Source organism: Physeter macrocephalus, chromosome 20 (genome assembly GCF_002837175.3).
Source record: "Physeter macrocephalus isolate SW-GA chromosome 20, ASM283717v5, whole genome shotgun sequence".
NCBI classification, from domain to species: Eukaryota; Metazoa; Chordata; class Mammalia; order Artiodactyla; family Physeteridae; genus Physeter; species Physeter macrocephalus.
This window is the reverse complement of record NC_041233.1, coordinates 96,578,451-96,597,773: the sequence shown is the minus strand read 5'-3', so window position 1 is coordinate 96,597,773 and position 19,323 is coordinate 96,578,451. Positions and strand designations below refer to the sequence as shown.

The 19,323-nt window shown below is 40.9% G+C and overlaps 1 protein-coding gene across 1 annotated transcript in view; it reads right to left on the bottom strand.

Moving 5' to 3' along the window:
- Nucleotides 1-2,372, bottom strand: part of PPP2CB (protein phosphatase 2 catalytic subunit beta) — a 31,839-nt gene extending 29,467 nt beyond the window's left edge. The window contains exon 1 of the mRNA XM_024131408.3: nucleotides 2,231-2,372. Coding sequence (XP_023987176.1) covers nucleotides 2,231-2,332 — 102 coding nt within the window. The 5' untranslated portion in view covers nucleotides 2,333-2,372. The remainder of the gene's footprint in view (nucleotides 1-2,230) is intronic.
- Between the last annotated feature and the right edge of the window lie 16,951 nt (nucleotides 2,373-19,323).

Below are 19,323 nucleotides of genomic sequence, written 5' to 3'. Positions count from 1 at the left end.
GTGAGAGAGTGGCAGGGACATATACACACTACCAAATGTAAATTAGACAGCTAGTGGGAAGCTGCCGCATAGCACAGGGAGATCACCTCTGTGCTTTGTGACCACCTAGAGGAGTGGGATAGGGAGGGTGGGAGGCAGGGTGACGCAAGAGGGAAGAGATATGGGAACATATGTATATGTATAACTGATTCACTTTGTTGTAAAGGAGAAACTAACACACTATTGTAAAACAGTTATACTCCAATAAAGATGTTAAAACAAAACAAAACAAAACAAACAAACAAAAAAAGAATTACCATATGACACAGCAACCCCACTACTGGGCATATACCCAGAGAAAACCATAATTCAAAAAGACACATGCACCCCAATGTTCACTGCAGCACTATTTACAATAGCCAGGTCATGGAAGCAACCTAAATGCCCATCGACAGACGAATGGATAAAGAAGATGTGGTACATATATACAATGGAATATTACTCAGCCATAAAAAGGAACGAAACTGGGTCATCTGTAGAGACGTGGATGCATCTAGAGACTGTCATACAAAGTGAAGTAAGTCAGAAAAACAAATATCGTATATTAACGCATACATGTGGAACCTAGAAAAATGGTACAGATGAACCGGTTTGCAGGGCAGGAACTGAGACACAGATGTAGAGAACAAACATATGGACACCACGGACGCAAAGCAGTTGGGGCGGGGTGGGGGGTGGTGGTGTGATGAATTGGGCAATTGGGATTAATATGTATACAGTAATATGTATAAAATGGATGACTAATAAGAACCTGCTGTATAAGAAAATAAAATAAAATTCAAAAATTCAAAAAAAACTGAAACACTTTGCTCTATACTTGAAACTAACACAATGTAAATTAACTATACTTCAAAAAAAGTTATTTAATACATAAAGACCCTAAGCAACATTACACTTAGTTAAAAAACACTATTCTAACTACTTAATATTAGTTATTACTCCTCAATTCCTAAGATGATTAATTTTAAGGGTACCCTATAAATAATAATGACAAAATCTTTCTTTCTTTAGTGCTTTTCTGAGGCATCCTGACTTCCAAACACAATCATGAAGAAAGTCTCACGGATTTTGGCTTTAAAAAAAACCCCCCAAAACCCCAAAACATTAAAGAATAAATAACTTCGTTACTCCTTCACATGGGACCTTCTTACATAAAAATTTAGTCCAAACTACATAAAAGATGAATGAGACAAGTAAGATGTTAAGTCCGAAATAATTACAGCGGTTAAGAAAACAATGCACACAGAATTCAGAAAGTTGTCTCAGATCACACTATCAAGAGCAACTGTAAACAGTAAACCACCTGCATATTTTATCACTTTCTGGAAATGAAAAAAACCTTACATATAATACAAATAACTTTCTGAAAAGTTGCTAGCCTGCACGAAAAACACATACCCCATTAAACATTTCAGGCAAGCACTGTTGCCAAACTTAAGACTTGCCGTCTTGTTTCTGAAAATCAACAATTTTTTGCTTCCAAAGAGCCTCTCAACGTGAAGACCAGTCACCATCTGTCTCAACTAGTCAACTTCTATTTTAAAAATCACAGTCTGTCATCACACCCACCTCTCTACAAACAAATGCTTGACACATACCAATTTAATGATTTTTGATGGGCCCGAGTCACCTGAGAAAAAGCCTGGGTGTATTACCGAACGCGTTGATAGTCACAACACCCAGGTTCGTTTTCGGTGCATTTTCAATTTCGAGACCGCACGAGATTCATCTGCCGGTCAGCTAAAGCGCCAGGATTGCTAGTCCGCACGGAAAATGCTGGGGTGTCAGCAATCCCCCCACAAGAGCGTCGGCGACCCCAATCACACTCAGGGCGTGGATTCCGGGTGCCACAATGCCCCCGCCCACCTACCCCGGACCCCACAGGCCAGGACCGGGAGCGTCCGGTCCGGACCGTGGGCTGGGTCCCCGGGGGTCCTGGAAGGGCCCGACCCCACCCGGGGAAGGATGCCCAAGCCGGAGACGCTGCCCTGCGGGTCCCCGGACCGGCGCGCCGGGAACAGGGAGAGCATCCCGGGAGGGGAGGGGAGTGGAAGGGGGGGAGGGGAGGGGAGTGGAAGGGGGGGAGGGCAGAGAGAGGGGGAGGGCAGAGAGAGGGGGAGGGCAGAGAGAGGAGCGGGAGGAGGAGGAGGAACGGGGTCCCCGGCTGCATCTCGCCCCTTTTCTCTCTTACCTTTTCGCACAGCGTCCGCACCTGGTTCTCGTTCAGTTGTTTACACTCGTTCAGCTGCTCGACCCACTGGTCCAGCTCCTTGGTGAACGCCTTGTCGTCCATGGTGGCCCGAGCCCCTCCCCCGCTGCCTCCCGCCCCCCTCCCCGTCCCCGCGCGCCCCAGCCCCGGGCGCCGCTCCCCTCGCCCGGCGCCGCCGCCGCCGCCAGCTCCCAGCGGGAGAGGAAGGAGCCGGGGAGCACGACCCCGCGCCCCGCCCAAGCCCCGCGGGCGGCTCCTAGCGCAAGGCCTCCGGGAGACCCCTGCACGCCCTGGCCCGTCGGGCCGCGCGCCCCAGGAGTCGGTGAAGGGCGCGGGGAGGTGCGGGGCTTCCGCGCAGCTCCCGCCGGACGATGGGCACCTGCCGCCGCCGCCTCCCGCCCACCGGCCGCTCCCGGTTCCCTTGCCCCTTGTCTCTAGCTCTTTCTCTCCCCTCCCTCCGGGTGTCCGTCATCGCCCGGGCATTTCCGCCGGGAAAAGGCGAGCGGGCGGCGCCGCCGGGGCCCGGGACGCGGGGAGGGGTGCAGCGCCCCCGTATGGCTCGGCGGAGAAACGGGCCAAGGGCCCGAGGGTCGCGCCGCTTTCTCGCTGTTCCACTTCGTATCATCGTTTTCCATTTCGGGTCCGGACCAAGCGCTCCAGGTTCTTCCTTCACATCCTTTTCTCTGGGAATTCTGTCCCCACCTTACTCTCCTGCAGTGCTTTCTCTTTTCTCTCTCTCTCTCATTTTTTTTTTTTTTTTTTTAGCGCTCTGAGGGAATTGGTAAACTTGTGTCTCTCCTCGACCCCATAGACCCGAGAGTCTAGCACTCTCCTATAGCAGGCATTCCGTAGCTATTAAATAAATAAATAAATAAGTAAATAAGTAAATTCTTTCCGGTCTTAGCTCTGTCATTAGCTAGCTGTGCAGCACTGACATCTCGAATCCTCCCTTTCAGCATCAGAAAGACAAGACGATTGCTCTGTGGTATCTATGTGTCTCTTCCAACTCCAGCATTCTTCACCGCGTTTATGCAGTGTTTACTGAATTCTGATGATTTGTTCATTCAACGAACATTTATCGAGCAACTGCTAACTGCCAGATCCCCTGGAGTGCAGGTGCTAACCAAGCATACTTCCTCTATCAGGATGTTGCCTGAACCCAAGTGGCAAGCAACATCCTGTATCAGAAGGCAAGGGCTCCCTCTTGGCATTGCCAGCCGCCTAGCCGTGTCCTTGGACAATCACCGGATCGCCCCCAGCCTCAGATTCCTCATTTTTTAAAAGGGTGGCCTATCTTTTAAGTTGTGATGATGAAATTCTACAAGTGCTTATCCAATAGTACAGTATGGGAGCCGTGTTCGTTGCCTAATCCTTCCTAGGCAACAGCTACCAAAAGCTTTAGAAAGGTGGCATTCGAACTGAATTTTGAACCTTCTCCCCTGGCAAAACCTTGAAGCTGCTTGGAGAAGAGGAAAGATACTTTTTTTTTGGAGGGTGGCAGAGGACAAATGTGTGAAAGACCGTGGTCAGTTTGGAAAGCTATAAATACTCCTAGCAACAGAAATAAGTCATATGGTGGGAAACAAGGTTGGAAGAGCTCCTGTTTTCAAGTGAATTGTACATAGCAGCAAACCAACTGAAGGACAGGACATGAAAAGATGGTGAAACAGTACTGAACAGAAGGGGTACCTGCATGATTACAACAGATTTGCAGTCTGTTTGCAGTCTCTGAGGACGTTAGTCTGTAAATGTTGAAAGGAGGCTGCGTCTCAGCTAAACCTGGAAAGCTCAGAATGAGAATGAGAGGAAGAATGGCATTTCTGGAGTTCCTACGGAGGATGGACTGAGAAGAGAAAGTAAACCTTGAGGAGAAATGGGAACTACAAATAGCGTTTAGGGAGGGAGGTCCTTGACATAGAAGCAAATGTGTTTGGGATTAACGTGCAAGAACGCTCTTAGAGCTGGGAGTAGAGAGGTGAGTTTGTGAGAATAGGGCTTCTGAAATGTTTAGTCAGGTTATGCTGTAGAGCAAATAAGAATGCTCTTTTGAGTGCTTCTTATCTGCTAAGTGTTTCGAATGTATTTAGTACTTCAATAATCCTATGACCCAGGGGCTGTTGTTACCCTCCATTTTACAGATGAGGAAACAGAAACATAGAGGTTTAAAAATGCATTCGCGTCACACAGATAGTAACTGGTGGACTAAGGATTAATGCCCAAGTCTGTCTGACTTCCACTCTTGTCATTTGTGTTATGTGACCTCTGCAGTCTGGACGGGAGTAGGGAAAGCTGGAGGTTTCTTGGTGATTATAATATCAGTTTTCAGTATTTTGGTTATGAAGCCATCTTAAATCAAAACCATAATTCTTAAAATCTTTCTTTCTTCACTCTTTGCTTCTGTTGTGTATGTATATGTGGTGTGTTTTCTCCTGTGGAACATCTCCAATCCTTGCTAATCGCCTGTCATGCAACGCTGCATTTAACCTTAGGTTTGCAGACCAGATCTAAATTTCTTTGTTTTCAAAGAAACAACCAGAAGTGTTTTTGTTTTGTTTACCTCTTCCCTTCTGGTCACAGAATTCTTAAATCATTAATTCCAGCAAACCCTTTGCCTTAAAATTACATTTTAGATTTTGTTCCTACACAATTGTCTGGGTTATTTTAAAATATGTAAACATTGAGGGACTTCCCTGGTGGCGCAGTGGTTAAGAATCTGCCTGCCAACGCAGGGGACACGGGTTCAAGCCCTAGTTCGGGAAGTTCTCACATGCCGCGGAGCAACTAAGACCGTGTGCCACAACTACTGAGCCTGTACTCTAGAGCCCGCGAGCCACAACTACTGAGCCCACGTGCCACAACTACTGAAGTCCACGCGCCAATAGCCCTTGCTCCCCAAAAAGAGAAGCCACCGCAATGAGAAGTCCATGCACCACAACGAAGAGTAGCCCCTGCTCGCCACAACTAGAGAAAGCCCGCGCACAGCAACGAAGACCCAATGCAGCCATAAATAAATAAATAAATTTATTTTTTAAAAAAAGCCTATTTATCTAAAAAAAAAAAGAAAAAAAAAGAAATTAATACATGGAACTCTGCATCAGAACCTCAATCAATAATGATGAGATTTAAAAAGACAAAGTCAATTTGGAAATGCTTTCTTTGAATTTAAAAACTACAAATCACTGTTAATAAAAAGATCATAATAGGTGTTCTCACCCTACTGCTCAAGAAACATGGTTCTAAAAAAACCTTTTCAAAAGTATCAAAAAAGAATTTTTTTTTTTCTTTTGGCCACACTGAGCAGCTTGTGGGATTTTAGTTCCGGACCAGAGACTGAACCCGGGCCCCGGCAGTGAGAGCAAGGACTCCTAACCACTGGACCTCCAGGGAATTCCGAGATGGAATTATCTGAAGATAAAGGAATCAGTGCAGATGTGATGTTCAATATTTTGTCCTTTTTTGTGGTTGCCCTCAGGAGGCTTGGTTCAAATTCCCTAGCACAGTGGAGTTCTTTACCTTTACACATTTTATACCTGGCTATTTATTTTTTAATTAAGGTATAATTAGCATAGAAGATTATATTGTTTCAGGTGTACAACATGATTTGATACTTGTATATATTGTGGAATGATCACTACAAGTCTGTTACCCAACCAAATTTGGGTCCTCTCACCCACATGCTATAAAGCCAACCTACCGACACCAGGTTGTGCTGAAGGAAGGTGTGTGCAGTGTTTACTGCAGGGCCAAGCAAGGAGTCCAGGCAGCTAGTGCTCAGAACATGTAAACCCTCTGATTGGTTTCAGGGAGCCTTTTTTTTTTTTTTTTTTTTTGCCATGCAGGATCTTAGTTCCTGACCAGGGATCGAACCCATGCCCCTTGCAGTGGAAGCACAGAGTCCTAACCACTGGACCACCAGGGAATTCACCAGGGAGGCATTTTTTAAAGGCCAGGTGAGGGAGGGGTGTTGCAGGGTATGTGATCAGCTCGTGCACAGTACTCTGATTGGTTGATGGTGAGGTAACAGGGTGGTGTCACAGGGGTTAACATTATCAATCAATACTCAGACTCCAATAGGTTTGGGGCTATGTTCTCATGGTCATCAAGTAGTTAACTTCTTCCATGTGGTGGGGTTTTAGCATCTGTAAAACAACTTGGGAAATGTGCATCAGATACTGCTATCTAGGTACTTCAGAGAGGAGGTAAAGCAGAGGACAAGGGGGAGGGGTCTGTCCCAGGAAGGCCCCATAGGGTCCTGCTTGATTACAAGTCTAGTTAACACCTGTCACCACATGAATCTACAGAATTTTTTTCTTGTAACGAGAACTTTTAAGAACTACTCTCGGCAACTTTCAAATATGCAGTATAGTGTAAGTAACTATAGTCACTATGCTATATATTACATCCCCAGGATTTAATTATTTTATAACTGGAAGTTTGTACCTTTTGACCCACTTCACCCCTTTCGTTCACCCAATACCTAGCTATTCTATGTTGCGTGTCTGACAATGCCAACACTGCCAGTTCTTAAGTGACTAAAGATGTTTCTCTTGCTTCTGCTGACCTTACTCATAGTGGCTTACTCATAACAGCTCTGGTGGAAGTACCGTTTGCCTTCCTTGGGAGGCTTTCCTCTAGAAAGCTTGCTTCTATATCTCTGGTAGCCTTACCCCAGTGCCACTCTGGCAAGAGTTGTGGCTCAGAATGAGAGTGTCAGTTCCCCCACCTCACTGCTGTTTCAAGGTGCAGAGTCCCTACAGCAGCATGTCTTTAGGAATCCAGCCTCAGCCAGCTCACTCATCTGGCTGCCATCCTGTTCAGTCAGGTTCCCTGCTGGTTCACCTCAGGTCTTGGCTCTTGGCCTCGTGGCCTCAGTTTCCAGCTGTTTTCTCCTTAGCATCCAGTTCTTCTCAAACCTTCAGATGGCTCAAGCCCCAGATTCTTTCCACTCTAACCCCAGGTTTTCTCATTCTGGACTAAATTCACACTAGTTTATTTTTTTGGAAATCTATGGAGACCTATCCTACTTTTGCAAGACCATTGAAGCCTCAGAAAAATGTGTCCTGTCCTGGGTCTGGTTCTTTTGGAGCAGAAGTTCCCTTAGACATTTATAAAATTGGAACTGAAAGACCTGTTTTTTTCTTTTTAATTTTTGGCTGCGTTGGGTCTTCGTTGCTGTGTGTGGGCTTTCTCTAGTTGCAGTGAGCGGGGGCTACTCTTCGTTGTGGTGCACGGGCTTCTCACCGCGATGGCTTCTCTTGTTTTGGAGCACAGGCTCTAGGTGAGCAGGCTTCAGTAGCTGCAGCACACGGGCTCAGTAGTTGCAGCATGTGGGCCCTACCTAGGGCGCGCAGGCTTCAGTAGTTGTGGTGCAGGCTTAGTTGCTCCACAGCATGTGGGATCTTCCCGGACCAGGGCTCGAACCCGCGTCCCCTGCATTGGCAGGCGGATCCTTAACCACTGAGCCACCAGGGAAGCCCTGAAAGACCTGTTTTTGTTTATCTTTGGCTGCGTTGGGTCTTCGTTGCTGCGCGCAGGCTTTCTCTAGTTGTGGCAAGCAGGGGCTACTCTTTATTGCTGTGCACGGGCTTCTCATTGCGGTGGCTTCTCTTGTTGTGGAGCACAGGCTCTAGGTTCACGGGCTCAGTAGTTGTGGCTCGCGGGCTCTAGAGCGCAGGCTCAGCAGCTGTGGCACACGGGCTTAGTTGCTCCGCGGCATGTGGGATCTTAGTTCCCCGACAAGGGAGCGAACCTGCATCCCCTGCATTGGAAGGTGGATTCTTTACCACTGGACCACCAGGGAAGTCCCTCATATGACTTTTTTTAACAATTAGATTGAGAAATTTTTCTTTTTTGACGTTTATACTGTGTATGTGAATTGTGTTCACCATTTTACTAGCTTTTTCACACCCTTATTATTTACAGGTTGCTTGATACACGTTTCAAATATTTTACAGTGTGTTACATGGATTTTATATTTGTCTGTAAGAGTCTTTCCATACAGAAGTTAAATTTTTTTTTCCCTAACAAGAGTATTTATTGTCAGGCAGTATTGTAAGTACTCAGAATATTGCCTCAATTTTTCGCTTCACCACAACCCTATGAAGTAGGTGCTATTATTAGAGTTTCAATACCGAGGTAGAGAAAATAAGTGACTGGCCCAAGTTCATTCATTTGGAGCTGGGAAATGAAGCCAGGTAGTCAGAGCCAATGGTCTCCAACTTCTGTAATACTCTGCCACCCATCCTGTCAATAACTTTGCTTAAGGCTGTTTAAAAAGTCACCTCTGCCCCAAGATTACATGGATATCTTATTATTTTATAGACATACATAAATGACATAGAGAATTTACTGTAAATTTTATACTAAAATTCCCTTGCAATACAATTTGTTTGGGCAACTTTTATGTTGTGGTAAAATATTTACATTTTAACCATTTTTAAGCATATGATTCAATAGCACTAGGAACATTAACAATGTTGAGTAACCCTCACCGCTACTATTTCCAGGACTTCTTCATCATCCCAAACAGAAACTTGGTACCCATTTAAACAGTAATTGCCATTTCAGTAGTTGTGGCTTGCAGGCTCTAGAGCGCAGGCTCAGTAGCTGTGGTGCATGGGCTTAGTTGCTTCGCGGCATGTGGGATCTTCCAGGACCAGGGAATGAACCTGTGTCCCCTGCACTGGCAGGCGGATTCCTAACCACCGTGCCACCAGGGAAGTCCCTGCTTATCAGTATTATCACCAGTCTTCTTTTCTACAGGGCAATTGGTAAATCTTTGTCCAATATTAGAGTGTAAGATTTATCTTTCCACTTTTATCTTTTATAAGCAACAGTGATAATAATAAAGAATATATCTGGTCTTTGACCCTGCTTTCTGGCACAGAGTTTCCAAAACCCTTGGCATTTCAGAGTGAGAGGAGTATCTTTGTTATACTGATGAGGCAGGTGACTCAGGATCGGGGCTGATCACCAGAAAGACCAACCCTGTGACTGGTCAGCCAACTCTGGGCCAGCCTGACCTCAGGGGAGGGGATAGGGCTGGAGATGGAACTCATTCATGTCATCAAGGATTTAATTACACATGCTCCTAACAAAACTCCAGTAAAAACTCTGGTCACCCCAGCTCTGAGGAGCTTCCAAGTTGGTAAACACATTGATGTGGTGGTGGGGTGAGATGCCTGGATCCCACAGGAGAGGGCGTAGAACCTCTGCATATTTCTCCACTCCTAAAGAATATTTCTCAGTTTGGTTGCTCCTGACCTGTATCTTTTATAGTAAAACTGTAATTCTAAGTACAATGTCTCAGTGAATCCTGTGAGTTGTTCAAGTAAATTACTGAACCTGAAAGGGTTGTGGGAACCCCCAAATTTATAGCCTAGTTAGGCTACACCTGAGGCTTGCAGCTGGAGCCTCAAGTGGGGACAGTCTTGTGTAGGCCTTTGCACTTCTCTTGTGGGCTCTGTGCTAACTCCATGTAGTGTCAGAATTTAACTGAATTACAAGCACAGTGTAGAACAGTGCAACACACTATTTAAGTTTTAAAATGTCTTTTGTAATTTAAAAAACTATTAAACAGTTTTTAACACATCTTTTGACAGCTGAACTTATGACATTTACAGTCTTGGTTACAACTATATTTAGCTTATTGTCATCTTAACACGTTAAAAGATAAATTTTAAGTTGCCATAGTTACATGATAATTTTTTTAAATGCATGGATATAATTTATATCCTTTCATAGTTTGCTATGGAAATTAACTCTCCACTTTCTTTCGGGTCTCAGATGCAAAAGTATAATTAATCCTTTTATTGTATGGCACATTGTGAACATGTCTGTGCAAAAACTCGTTTTCCCCTCTCATCCCGGATACACAGTTTCATTTCTCTTCCTTGAAACGTATCCTCTAATGTTTTTGGTATATATACTTAAATTATCCATGTAAAATATATAGTATTATGTACTTAATATGCATATAAATATATTCATATAGTTCTGTACATTTCATTGTTTCTAACTTCTTTCACTAAATGGTGATGATTACTGTATTTAGTATTTGTACAAATAACAAGCTATCAGGTTTGAATCTAAAATGCTTAAAATATAGCGTTCTGTTCACCAAACAATATGGTTTTAAAAAACATTAACTTTGATTATAGTAGCATCTTCTTGTCTATCATAATCACTGTCTTACTTGCTTTGCTTCTTTCTCCACAATTTTCTTCAACGTGTTCTCTCATCTGGTATGGGACTCATAACACACCATGCAAACCAAGGGCTACACATGAAACCTTAAATGTGGTGAAAAAGCCTTTCGGACAAACATACAATAGTTCAGAAAGGTTCACATTGAGTATTAACTGTGATATCAAGACACCTATCCTGTTTTTGACACTCGGAGCACTTTTAAAAATGTGAGGGCTTCCCTGGCAGTCCAGTGGTTAAGACTCTGCACTTCCACTGCAGGGGGCGCAGGGTTCAATCCCTGGTCAGAGAACTAAGATCCCGCATGCTGTGTGGCCAAAAAAAAAAAAAAAAAAAAAAAAAGTCTGTGATTGTAATATTCTATGTATTTCGACCAAGACTTTTCCTATACATCATTTTGCTATAATGTTACATCAAGCTTGGGGGACATAAATATTTTTCCAATATTAAACTGGCTGAAAATATATCAAGAAATATATCAAAGCAGGGTCTTGAAAAGATATTTGTGCACCAATATTCACAACAGCATTATTCACAATAGCCAAAAGGTGGAAGCAACTCAAATGTCCATCAGGAATGAATGGATAAAAATGTGGTCTCTACATACAACGGAGTATTTTTCAGCCTTAAAAAGGAAGGAAATTCTGACACACACTACAACATGGATGGGGCTTGAGGCCATTATGAAATAACTGAGTCACAAAAAGATGAATACTGTACGACTGCATTTATGAGGAGTCTAGAGTAGTCAAAATCATAGAGACACAAAGTACAATGGTGGTTCCCAGGGACTGGGGGAGAGGGGGAAGGAGGCATTGTTGTTTAATGGGTTTACAGTTTGTTTTGCAAAATGTAAAATACAAGTTCTGGAGACTGGTGGCACAACAATGTGAATCTACTTAACACTACTAACTGCACTGTTAAAAATGGTTAAGATGGTAAATTTTGAGGCTCAAGAGGGAGGGGATATGGGGATATATGTATACATACAGCTGATTCACTTTGTTGTACAGCAGAAACTAACACATTATAAAGCAACCATACTCCAATAAAGATGTAAAAAAAAAAAGATGGTCAATTTCGTTTCACTACAATTAAAAATAAAACATAAAAAGGGAGCCCTGCCAGGAATACCTTAACCAGGGATACGTTCTGTGGGATGAGCCTGTACTTCCTTTCACTCCTGTGGCAAACCCAGGGTTGGGCCAAAGGATGATGCCAAGTCACTGCCCTACACTGACAGATGCTCAAGAATGTGAAGTCTGTCATGTCTCTTTATCAACTTAAATCATCCCATGGGAGGGGGGTGTGATGCATGTCCCTCTCACTTCCCCATGATACCTACACCCACAAATGCCATATCAGTAGAATACTTTATGTTATATTCTCGTATGTGTTTCCTCCATCTAAAGACCTTATTCTCACTTTTCCAGCATGTATAACTCAAACAGATTTTCCAGACTCACCTTAGGGTTGTCTTACTCATAAAACGTGTTCCTAAATCCAGTAGGATTAATTATATGATTAATTATATGGTAATCCTCTTAAGACGTGTACACCAAGCACTAGCGTCTATCACATGTCACTTTATTTTCACGGTTGGTTTCTTGCATGCCTCTCACTCTACACAGACCTTCCAAGCGAGAAATGTCTCATTGATTTTTCAATTCCAAACGTCCAATCATACAGCTAAGCCCAGCAACAACAGAATGTGCTCCGTAAACAGCGGTTGTTTGTAGCTTGGTACCGTATCTACATTGAATGGAATGGATTTTCACTTTTGACTTTATGAAAGTAAACAAACTATTGTCATTCTCACCCTCAAATCTTTCTTTGGATTTTTCTGACTCTGACTTGTATCCAAAAGAAACACTGATGATGAAATATCATTCATTAACAGATTATTTTTACTTTGTCATTTGATGGATACCAGTAGATGGTTATAGGAAAAATTTTTTCATTATTGCAGGTTCCTGGGTCAAGAACCCAGAAAGCAGGGTAAGAAAATTAGTTTTTAGTCTGACCTAATATTTTGCCCTGAAAAACTGGTGGAAGACCACAAAAGTAACCTAGCTGACTCAGCAGGTTCTATGCGTGCAGTTTTCAATAGATGGCATATTTGAAACATTTTTTTATGGTTGACCTGTAAGAAAGGTTAAGAGGGTTGGGTGTATCTCTAAGAAACTGTCACAGAAATGAATGGTCTTGAGACAGTTCTGAAAATGAGGAAGGAGGAATGGAAGGTAGAGAGCCTGCCTTTCACCAAAGGTTACTGGAGGATAACCTTCAGGATAGCATTTGAAGAAAGTGGGAGCACAGTCAATTTTGAGAAAATTGTCCTTTTCATTAATATTCAGATGCAGTTGTAAAACACCCTGGTTGAGAATCAGTGGATTAGGAGCCATTAGTTACTTGATTTAGCGTAACTCCCAATACGAAAAATACATTCACTTCTCAATATAACTAAAATAATCTTAGCCAAGGGACTAGAATTATTTGTATGCACATAGAGAAATTGTTTCTTAATCAAATGTGAAAAATCTCAAATTACTGTATTGCTCTTTGCACATTCTATATTCAAAATTTAAAAGAAGGGATTATGGATCAGGTTCACAAGTTGATGGCTGGAATTTAAAAAGCAAATAACATGTCAAAGGAGAGAGATTAAGACAGATCTTATATTCTTTTCAAACCAACAATACTGGAAATATTAACTGATGTTCACAAAGATGACCTGAGGTGCAAAATATCTTGAAGGGCCTTCTGAATGAATGCATTCATAAAATAAGGAATTAACATTTTCCTTTATGGGGTTGATATAAAGATTAGTTGAGGGCTTCCCTGGTGGCGCAGTGGTTGAGAGTCCGCCTGCCGATGCAGGGGACACGGGTTCGTGCCCCAGTCTGGGAAGATCCCACCTACCTCGCAGCGGCTGGGCCCGTGAGCCATGGCTGCTGAGCCTGCGCGTCCGGAGCCTGCGCTCCGCAACGGGAGAGGCCGCAGCAGTGAGAGGCCTGTTTACTGCAAAAAAAAAAAAAAAAAAAAAAAAAAATCAAATCATATGTTCAGTAATTGCTGAGTGAATACAATCTTTAATTAACCATGCTCAATTAACTAGACCAGATTTCTCAAAACATAGATTCTCACATTTAAAAAAAAGAAATGAAGGAATCCCCTGGTGGTCCAGTGGTTAGGACTCTACACTCTCACTGCCAAGGGCCTGGGTTTGATCCCTAGTCAGGGAACTAAAATCCCATTAGCTTCATGGTGCGACCCAAAAAAAAAAAAAAAAATCTGTCATAGCTCTATTCTTACCTAACAAAGGAAAACAGACTTTAAAAATGTGAAAGGAATTACAAATTCTAAGATAAATGGAGTTTCCTGTGACAACAAATAAGAATGCAGTGTATTTTGAGATTTAAGGGTTCCACAGGATATTTCAAAGGAGACTTCTTACAAATACCAGAGGGATTCTTTTAACGGTTAAAAGATTCAGAAACAAGATGGTAACAGTAAAAACAGACAGCAGATCTTTCACCCCAAGAAATGAGTAAAATTTATATCCTCACAAAATGTTCCTCTTAATCTCTATCTAATGAGTTCTTTTAAATCTTATTCCCACATGGCATTACTTATGAATGACCACTTACCTTCTCAGTTTCTCTTCATTAGCACTGCTAACTAAGAATTTGCAGTTACCTGGGGCTTCCCTGGTGGCGCAGTGGTTAAGAATCTGCCTGCCAATGCAGGGAACATGGGTTCGAGCCCTGGTCCTGGAGGATCCCACATGCCGTGGAGCAACTAAGCCCGCGAGCCACAACTACTGAGCCCGTGAGCCTAGAGACTGTGCTCCGGGACAAGAGAAGCAACCGCAATGAGAAGCCCATGCTGCAACAAAGAGTAGCCCTCACTGGCTGCAACTAGAGAAAGCCTGTGCGCAGCAATGAAGACCCAATGCAGCCAAAAAAAAAAAAAGAATTTGCTTGCAGTCACTGCTCCTAGAATTGTATCCATCAGATCCAGTTTAAAGAATGCTTGTCTTCTAAGAATAACTTCATTTTCTTCCTCCACAATCCTTTTTTTCAAACTGCACGGATAATTAGGAGTTTATCATAGTACTCAAGCAATATCAACATTGTATGAATTGAAATCAAACTATGCCTGTAAAAAATTTTAATAGCTTTAAAATACCACATATACCTGAATGTAAGTTAATTTTTCTCCTAAAATTACTCCCATTGAAAAGAATATGGAGCCTTACTCTATTTTGAAGACTTAAGCCCATTACTTTAAGGAAGATCTTTGGGGAGGAAATTAGCTCGAAATGACTTCAACCAAAAGTAATTTTAGATAAGTTCACAGGTTTAAAAAGCATACATCTCAAAGAATTTAGAAGTGAGGATGATATGCTTTGGAAAACTCTGTCATAGGGCTCCAAAAAGCTCTGATGATGTCAAAGATGCATGAGAGGACACCGAATGAAACTGTTCTATGTGTTAAAAAAAAATTTGAAGTATTTTTATATAACATACAATTGAAATTTAAACATATCATTTATATCTCTAAAAGTTTATATATTTCAGCTTACCAAAAAACTTGTTTTGAGGAATCTTCTCATTGGGGAAATGGAAGTACAGCCTTACATTTGGCTAGATTCAGAACTCAAGTTTTAGAGGCACTTTTACATTATGCATATTAACAGAAGGCAGACTGATGTGACTAAAATATATGAATATGAAAGTTCGTTTGACTACCTCATCAAAGAGGCTCCCCTGAACATCTCAGCTTACGGATCATCCAGTAATTCTCTATTACTTTGTTTTGTTTTGTGTATGTCACTTCTCACGATGTGAAATAAACTACTGTACTTACATATTTATTACTTGTCTCTCTTGACTGGAATGAGAACGGCATGAGGGAAGGGACTTTGGCGTGTCCTATGAAACTCCGGGCAGGAATGAAGTTTGTCAGAGTCAGGGGAAAGGAAGGAAGGAGATGAAGGTGGAAGCAGCTGGAGTGGATGGAGTGTCCCAGCAGTTTATTTAATCAAATTCAGTTCTTTGTGGACTCTTTTTCTTATAATGAGTATACGTATAAAAAAAAAAGATTATCTGTATATTTGTATATACAGATAATTTGTATATACAGATAATTGTATATAGATAATTTGTATATATATCTGTATATTTGTATATTTGTATATCTGTATATTTGCTAAGTCAAGAAACACAAAAGGAGAAAAAAAAACCCTGAAACTAGAAGGACTAGAAGGAATTCAGCTTATTCAGATAATTCTTCAAGTTCCAAAACAATAATATTTACAGACAAGCAGGTATTTTTTAAAATAATGTTCACTCAAATTTTAATTTTTTTTTAAAATTTTTAGAACCAAGACACATACTTGAGGGGAAGAAACACTCCATTTTCCCATGTTCCATTTCAAAGTGCAGATTTTAAAATGTAACTAAATATTTACGAGGTTTTATTTTCATTATCTTTCAAGAAAATAAAACTCAGGAAATAGAAACATCACAAAGACAGTATCAACAGAATCTGCAAGTTATTTAAAGAAAGCATCCTTAATTAGAATATTTAATTTTCGGTTTACCTAATAGAAACATTGTTAATACTAAACTTGTAACATCTTTCCATAACCAAACATAAAACAAATGGCTGATGCAAAGTCATTCTTTGAATAACAGTTGCTATTACTGCTTTAATACCTGTTCAGGAGTTCTGATTTTTACAGAATATTTCCAAATAAAACAACTATCTGGACAAAAAAATATGTTATTTTGATATTGCTTTAATTCTGTAGTATTTTTTCTAATTCCTGTTTTGTTCAGTTGCAGTTCTTTGCTTGACTTTCCCCTTTTAAGATATGTTTGTTAGAGAAGAACCCTAAAGTACTCTGGACTCCATCCTATTTGGTTAATGTGATTAATGAGGTTTATCCTGGGGGATCTTAGTGTTTTTCTAAATTGAAAAATTAGCTACTCTATAATAAGTGCGGCTGAATCACACTCTCTTTGGATGCCTGTACTAGATAACATAAAAAGTTTGCCAACACAAAAAGGCTGCGAAAACACTGAAGCTTTGCTACCTGTTTAGATGTAGCCAATGCAAATCTCTTATCACATTTTAGGGCCCACTAGCACTTGAGAGTCTACCCAGTTGTGAGGGATCTTTCTGACTTGGATCTTACAGAAACCAGGAATGGTTGCTGGTGGGCAGAGAGGTTGCTGAAGACCACGGTTACACACTACAGCCCTGTTGTTTAACGATGATTATTACTGACACTTTTTACTTTCGTGGAATGTTGAAAAGGAAAAAAAAAAGTCTATGATCACAGATTTAAAAAACTTGTATTTGTGCTGCATTATTTAAATTACTGAAATACAACTAAACTAATGGCATAAGCTAAAGACATTATTCCCTATTATTTGCTATAAAATCACTAAAAGAACCGTTTAAATTGTAAAATACAAATACAAAAGAAATAATCTTGTGGAAAGGGCCCTTATGGAAAAAGGTGTTAAAAGTGCTTTAATTTCAATATAATGATCTAAAACTGCTTCAAATATAAATATTTTAAAAATCTCTACTCAAGGACAAACACTGAAAATATGTAAACCTAGTTCCCTATTAAAACATATTTTGCAAGTAAAAATTAGAAAATATTGAAGTTAAACGAATTTGTCACATTAGACACAGAATGGTAAATTACATAAAGTGTCAGGAATTATAAAATTATTGGTTTAGGGCTTCCCTGGTGGTGCAGTGGTTGAGAGTCCGCCTGCCGATGCAGGGGACACGGGTTCGTACCCTGGTCCGGGAAGATCCCACATGCCGCGGAGCGGCTGGGCCCGTGAGCCATGGCCGCTGAGCCTGCGCGTCCGGAGCCTGTGCTCCACAACAGGAGAGGCCACAGCAGTGAGAGGCCCGCATACCGCCCAAAAAAAAAAAAAAAAATGATTGGTTTAATGACCAATCTAAGTAAAGAAAAAAATCCTACTTTAATCTAAGTCAAATGGCACAACACTACCATAAACAATGCATCGAAAAATATCAGACAAAAATCTTGATTTGAAGATTTTACTACTATTGCTTACCCTTAATCATATTAAATGTTACATTTACTCTCCTTATTCCATTAGAATAATCCCAAAGAAAATCTTTATATAACTGTAATAGCTGTGACAGCAACATTTCAAAAAATAAATTTCACAATATTGTTAATGTTTCTGAAGGCTAGGTAGGTACTGAAAAATAGCCTAGTACAGAGTTGCTAAAATAACTGCATGGAAATCATTTTGGTATTTTAGATGCCAGAAATTGATTTCCTATTGCATTATATGATACACTTTTGCATCTAAACATTTTATCAAGGGCTATAAGGTTCATAATTTACCACATTTACATTTATTTTTAAATGTTAAAATAAAAAAATATGTAAGTAAAAAATACTTGGAAAAACTTGTTAAACCTCTTTTATTTTAGTAGACAAAAGAACTATCTTCAATGTCCTGGCTGAAAGGGTTCTTGATACCATGGAACTGGAAGAAAAAAAAAAAGCACAAAGATTTGAGATGAATTAATGAAGCAGACGGATGGTACGTAATAGGATAGTGGAAAGAACCCAGTTAAGTTAGAGCCAAAGAGATCAGAGTTCAAACTGCACACCTGCTCTTTACTAGCCATGGGATCCCAAGAAACTTAACAGTATTGCAGCATTTAAGGCTCTCCAAAGAGTAGTTTCCTCCTCTGTAAAAGAGCAATAATATCCCTGCATCTCTCTCACGTATCTTGTGAGAATTAAACGGAATAAAGGATGTAATGTGGCCCACACACAGGGCTCTTTCAGCCCTTCCTTTAGTTCCATTATGGTGCTGAATACAAGTATCATGAGCACAACAGTAGGAAGTGGGTTACAGGGATTTTCACATCTTCATAGTTCGTTGTAATACAACCAAAGAAATAACAATTAAAAATTTTTGAGAATCAAAGCTGGATTTGATTCCAGATAGCTTTCTTAGCATCACAAACAGCTTAATTATTAAGAACACAAGAAAGCTCAAACCATGAGACCTTTATGAAACAATTTCATTCAAGATTTCTTATTTCAAAAATTAAAATGTCTTTAATTTGTAGGTTTGCCATATCTACTATGCTTGGTGTGTTTATCATTACAGCAGCTACAGCAATATATTAATCAAAAAGGAAAAAGCAGTCATATACCCTGCCCCTGCTTTCTCTCCTCCTTTACAGTTTTTCTTTAGGCTATGATTTAGCTGAAAAATTTCCAGTCCCGTTTAAACTCATTTAATGGGGCAGGGAGGGAAGGAAAGGATACATAGATAATTACACCACCACAAAATACTCATATGTGAGAAATGCACACAAAAATACTGTGGAAGTAGAAGAGGCAATCTCACATGAGAGAACAGTAAGAAGTTCAATGTGGCTTGAACACAGAGGTGGAAGTGGTGGGAAATGCGGCTGTCTATGCAGGGCTGTCAAGGGCCCTGTGTTCCAAGCTAAAGTATTTGAATTTTATCCCATAGGTTATAGGGCACCAGTGGCAACTCCAAAGTAGAGATGCTGCTGTCAAAAGGTTTCTTAATTAGAAATAGAACTATACTAACAGCCTGCTTCTTGTCCAATTCAGACTAAGGAATTAATTAATTCAATTAATTTTTTCTACTATTAGTTTGTAAGATAACCCAGGACTGAGAAAGAACTTTTTAAAAAATAAAATTCGACACATTTGTTGAACTCTCTAAATATTTTAATGAATACAAAACCCTGTTGGTTTTAATAGGTTTTCTTCCTTCTTGTATATTGCAGTTAACACCAAGTTGAGGCAAAAA